Below are 6,043 nucleotides of genomic sequence, written 5' to 3' on the forward strand. Positions count from 1 at the left end.
TGCCTGCCACTCCCTGCATCAAACTTTAGAACATAATATTCTGTATTTTCCTTCTCTAGTGAGATACAGTCTTAGGACAAAAATAACTATAAAGATATCTTTAATCTCTTTCTTTCTCTGAGACAGGGTCTTATGTATTTCAGTTGGCCTCAACATGGTCTGTAATGGAGGGTGACCTTGAACTTCTGACCTTCCTATCTCCGTCTCCTGAGTACTGGGATAAAAGGCATGTATCATTGTGGTGTAAGAATTCAAAACTAGGATGTTATGCATGCTGAATAAGCACCCAAACAACTAAGCCACAACACCAGCCTTTGTCTTTCTTGTTTGTATGGTTGTTATTGTTGTTTTAATTTTATTTTTTGGGGTTGTTTTTTTCGTGTTTTGTTTTCAAGACAGGGTTTCTTTCTCTCTGTAGCTCTGAAGGTCCAGAACTCATTGTGTAAACCAGGCTGTCCTTGACCTTAGAGATCCACCTGCCTCTGCCCCTGAAGCGTTGGGATTAAAGGCGTGCACCACCAGTGCTTTTGTTTTTGAAGGTGCAGGGCTTCCTATATAGTCTAGAACTTGCTGTATAGCTGAGGTCACCCTCAGATTTAGTCCTGCTTTTGCCTCTCAAGTGCTGGGTTTATAGACAAGTGGTGGTGTGTGCACGCATGCCACAGCATATGCTGCTCATAAGGGTAGAAGTTGTTTTGGGAGCCTGTTCTCTGATTCCACAGTGGGTTCTGGACTTTGAATTCAGATGTTGTGCTTGTATGGCTCATTGTACCAACTCAGCTTTGCTTTCTTACTATAAAGTCTCACTCTGCAGCCCAGGCTCCTGGGGCCTTACAGTGTATTTCAGGCAGATGGCAAACTCATGACAACCCTCTTGCCTCAGCCTCCCACATGTTGGGACTCTAGGTTTGAGCCATTGTGCCTGGTTGTACATCTCTTATTGTTGTTTGTGATGATGTTGTTAAAGCTTTGAAATGCTTTTTTTTTTTATTGTTAATTTTTTTCTTTCGTAGTGCTAGGGTTCAAACTCCAAATCTTGCAAATACAATCTACACCTCTATCCATGCAACATCTCTTAAAACAGAAGATTTTAAAAGAGTACTATAACTGAACATTCTTACTGCTGAAGAGAACTTGTATCGAAAGATTTCTTTATTTTATTTTTATTTCTATCTTTTGAGACAGGGTCTTTCTAGCCCTGGCTGTCCTGGAACTCACTATGTAGACCACATTGCAAGATTTCAAATGCAGATATCTCCCAGTCTCTGCCTCCCAAGTGCACCCCCAAGCCTAGCCCTATTTCATATTCTGTATATTAGAAAATGTCCTTGTCCCTAGGAAATAACCATTAAAGAAGTATTCAGTGTCAAAAAGCACAATGCATCCAACTTACTCTTTACATTTATTTATTTATGTGTGTGTATGTGTGTGTATATGTGTGTGTGTGAATGTGTGTGTAAGTGTGTATGTGTATATATGTGTATGTGTGTATAAGTGTATGTGTATGTGTGTGTATGTGTGTATGTTTGTAAGTATAAGCCATATGCTTGCTGGTGTCATCAGAGGCCAGAACTGGCTGTTGGATCCTTGGATCTTGAGTTACAGAGAGCTGTGAGCTTCCTGATATGGGTGCTGAGAATCAAACTCAGGTCCTCTGGCAGAGTAGTAAGAATTCTTGTTTGTTTGTTTGTTTGTTTGTTTGTCTGGGTCAGACATGCCGTCAAGCAACTGTCATCTCTACACTTGGTCATCAGTTCAAGGTCAGCCTGGTCAATACAGGGTGAGACAATCAATGACAGTGGCACATGACATGGCACCAGCCATGATGTGGAGGCAGGATCAACAGCAAAAGGCCATTTAGGCTACAGGCGACATTATCTACAACAAAACAACAGAGACAAACACAAAGAATTTAAAGTTACCCCTCACAAGCAGCACAGCGGCCAGCATGAAGGCAGTCATACTGACTAAACTTAGGTCAGTTTAAGCATGGAAGAAACAACAGGGGGCTGGTGAGATGGCTCAGTGGGTAAGAGCACTGGCCGTTCTTCCAGGTGTTCCATGTTCAAGTCCCAGCACCCACATGGTAGCTCACAGCTATCTATAACTCCAGTTCCAAGGGATTTGATGCCTGCTTCTGACCTCTGCTGGAACCAAGGGAATGCATGTGGTATACAGACATGCTTGCAGGCAAAACATCCACACATATTACACACACACACACACACACACACACACACACACACACATACAGGTTTTCTCTGTGTAGCCCTGGCTGTCCTGGAACTTACTCTGTAGATCAGGCTGGTCTCAAACTCAGAGATCTGCCTGCCTCTGCCTCTGGAGTGCTGTTTTAAAGGAATGTGACAGACACCACTGCCCAGAACCACTACCTAGAGATAGCACCACCCACAGTAGGCTGGGCCCTCCCACTTAAATCACTAATTAAGAAAATGCCCCACAGCCAGATCTTGTGGAGTTATTTTCTCATTTGAGGTTTCCTTCTTTCTGATGACTCCAGCTAGTGTCAAGTTGACATAAAACTAGCCCGGTCAACTGTCAAGGAAATAAATAAAAAGAACTCATTCATCAATTGGTGTTAAAACTGTTGCATAATGAATGTGGGGAAAAAAAAAAAACAACCCATGACATTGTAGTCTTAAAGAATTACCCACAGCCGACTTATTTACTACCCAAGGAACGAGGGACCTTGATTATGGAGGACTCCAACTTTAACTTGAGCCTGTACCTGGTCAAATTTCACATGCATGCTCACTTTCAGAACAAACTGTATCTCTTGATGGTCAGCCATTTTTCTCACTGCACCTCTCTAAATGTTCTGCCAGAGGATTCTAACAGTGGGACAGTTGAAAGAAAACAGACTTGAAAAAAAAAAAAAGAAAGAAAAGAAAACAGACTTGAGGGTGTTTGGGGTTTTGTTTTGTTTTGTTTTAAATGCTAGTGTGTAAAAAAGAAAGGAAGAAAACCAAAGGGGACCTGGGAAGGTGGGCAGCGCTGTGAACTCTTCCCATTCTTTTTCCCATGCAGGAGGTGCCCATGTTTGTCAATACACACGTGTGACACAGATGCTGTATGTCAGCTTCTCCTCTGTCAGATTTGGAGATTTCTTTTCTTTTTTTTTTTTTTGGCTTTTTGAGACAGGGTTTCTCTGTGTAGCCCTGACTGTCCTGGAACTCAATTCTGTAGACCAGGCTGGCCTCAGACTCAGAAATCTGACTGCCTCTGCCTCCAAAGTGCTGGGATTAAAGGCGTGCACCACCAAACCTGGCAGATTTGGAGATTTTTATAACAATCCCAAGGACCACAGGCATAATCATTCTCCTTGAAGTCATGGTGACAAGCTAAGAGGGGGCCTGAAATCAGTAAGATGGCTCAGCAAGTAAAGGTGTCACCAAGCCTGGTGACCTCAAATGTATCCCTCAGTCCCGTAAGGTGGAAGGAGAGAACAGACAATGCACATAGGTACCATAGCATGCCTGTACCTGCTTTTCCACAGACACACAATTAAAAAAACCACATAAAACACAACTTTATTATTTATTATTATTGTTATTGTTTCAAGGCAGGGTTTCTCTGGGTAGCCATGGTTGTCCTATAAGACTGTTGCTCTGTAGACCATGCTGGTCTTGAACTCAGGGATCTGTTTTTGCCTCCCACGTAAAGGTTTGCGTTACCACACCAGGCTCAATAAATTATTTTTCAAAAATGTTGTCACCATGTGAAGATGATGATCACAGGAACATTTGAGAAGGTGAGGGAAACAGGATCAGTACTTAACGGAGTAGGTACAAAGGCCAACTCTGGTGTGTGCATACCCAGCACTTGGTGGCAGACAGGTAGCTGTGGGCCCCAGGCTGGCTACAGGCAGCATAGCTTTCTTGCAGGCAGTCCCCAGAGCGTGGAGGTTCCCAGGAACACGTGCCTCGGGATGAAGAGACAATGCCCCTGACAAGAGTTGTGCTCCTTCCAGGGAGAAGCCTTTGGGCAGCGCAGTCGGGACGCCATCGGGCTGCTGAATAGCAAGGCAGAGCCAGGGCGCCAGGGGCGGAGTCGGAGGCGGGCCCGGAAACGAGTTGGCCCCGCCCCCGAGGCCGCGTGGCTGTGCGTCCCGGCTGTTGCGGATAAAGTTGTTTGAGGCGAGCCGGCTGCGGTCACGTGAGCGGAAGATGGCGGCCCCGGCGGGCGGCGGGGGCTCCGCGGTGTCGGTGCTGGCCCCAAACGGGCGGCGCCACACGGTGAAGGTGACGCCGAGCACCGTGCTGCTGCAGGTGCGGCCGCCGGCCGGGGTGGGGAACGGGTGGATGGATGGACCCGCGGGCCGCCAGGGGTCGCCGCATCAGGGCCCGCCCCTGCGGTTGCTCCCAGGGCGGTAGGGCGGGGCCGGGTCTCGGTGGGCGGGGCCTGGGGCAGCCAATGAGCGCCTTTCGCGGGGCTGTCTGGCGCTGTGCTCGATCTGGGTCCCGGGGGCGGGGCGGGATACTGGAGGCGCGTTTGCTGAGCACGGTGGGGTCCACGGACCCCACTAACTTGGTCGAGCCATGCGAGACCCGGAATCTCCGGCGCTTGTCCGAATCCAGCCTTCTCGGTCACCGGGAGGCGTGGCGTTCCTTCCTGCTCAGCTCAGGGGCGTCCCTCCGGACCCTAGGGCCCGTCGGTGTTCCCGGAAGTGAATTTTGCTAAGTCACTCACTGCTTTTGATTGTTGCTGCCTGTGACCTCGTATGAATTAACACCTGCTTATTAAACCACTGTTGTTAGGTTGCAAAGGCGTACACGATTCATATCTGTGGCAGGGGCACACAGGGCGAAGCTCCATTTGGAGCTGCGCTCATGTAGAGAAGGGTTCTGGTCATGCAGCAGTTGCACAAAAACTGCCAGGCCACAGAGTGGCCGTGGACACAAAGTAGTTCCAGTAAGGCAGATTATTATGTGTGGCTAGAGGCCACGCAGAGCCTAGAACTTGGGACCAGAGGCGAACAGGCTGGGCCATAGTTTGGAGGATTAAGTCAGTAATGGGTCCCCAGTAGGAAGGGAGAGAGAGAGTAGACAGGATTTGCTTGTACGGTTTGCTTGGAGCTGTTGAGTGGGATGTTTGGTGGGCTGGTCAGTGTGCCTGTCAGCTGAGGTAGGTTTTACTGACCATTTGTCCCACAGGTACTAGAAGACACATGCCGGCGGCAAGACTTCAACCCCAGTGAATACGACCTGAAGTGAGTTTGCTTGGACTCGGCTGTGGGCTTCTCAGTCCGCCTGGTCCTTTTCTCAGCACACACTATCTCTGCCTTGGGAGCGCCCCCTTAGGTACTTTTAAAACAACAGAAGTTTATCCTTGCCCAGTTCTGGAGGCAAAGTCCAAAATGCCCAAAGTATGGCTGTGCCCTCCCCTCCCCCCTCCCCCCCAGATTCTCTGTGTAGCCCTGACTGTCCTGGAATTCACTTTGTAGACCAGGCTGGCCTCTAACTCACAGAGAACCTTCTGCCTCCACAATGCTGGGATCAAAGACTCCGCTCCCACCCCTATGGCTATATTCTTGAATGTTTTAGGTGACGGGGACTTGTATCTTTCAGCTTCTGGCTGTCCAGGTATTCCTTGGTTTGTGACTGCAGCACTACAACCTCTGCCTTGGTCTTTAAATGGCCAGAAGACACAAGGCACTGGGTTGAGGGTCCTCTGGTTAGTCCAGGGTCACCTCATTTAAATGCCTGTGACAAATAAGGTCATTTTCACAGGTTTTAGGGGCAAGAACAGTGATGTATCTTTTGGGGAGCACTGTCTAAGCCCACAGTGCAGGGTTTTGGCTGTCTGTGTAAATTCCTGGTAGGACAAAGGAATGGCTAGAAAGCTGTAAACGGATTGTTCCCCTCCCAGCTGCTGGAGTCCTCCCAAGTCTGGGTCTCTGTGTCAGGTCTTTTGTTAGTACAAGGAGAGCAGTCCTCCACCAGGGACTGAGGCCATAGAAGGAATGCAGGTTTCTGCCTTAAGTAGAGCTTTCATTCTTTTTTTTTTTTTTTTTTTTTTTTTT

General features: G+C 47.9%; 1 protein-coding gene across 3 annotated transcripts in view; it reads left to right on the top strand.

The window, feature by feature from the left end:
* The first annotated feature begins 4,097 nt into the window (after nt 1–4,097).
* Aspscr1 (ASPSCR1 tether for SLC2A4, UBX domain containing) overlaps nt 4,098–6,043 on the top strand; it is a 36,643-nt gene continuing 34,697 nt past the window's right edge. The window contains exons 1-2 of one of the 3 annotated variants that reach the window (XM_021212669.1): nt 4,098–4,289; nt 5,175–5,230. In XM_021212669.1, the coding sequence (XP_021068328.1) occupies nt 4,188–4,289; nt 5,175–5,230 (158 nt within the window). In that variant the 5' untranslated portion in view covers nt 4,098–4,187. Of the gene's footprint in view, nt 4,290–4,522; nt 4,740–5,174; nt 5,231–5,251; nt 5,322–6,043 lie in introns of those variants that run through there. The other 2 variants (XM_029546436.1, XM_029546437.1) reach the window with 2 other exon arrangements.

The sequence above is a fragment of the Mus pahari genome, chromosome 14 (genome assembly GCF_900095145.1).
Source record: "Mus pahari chromosome 14, PAHARI_EIJ_v1.1, whole genome shotgun sequence".
NCBI lineage: Eukaryota > Metazoa > Chordata > Mammalia > Rodentia > Muridae > Mus > Mus pahari.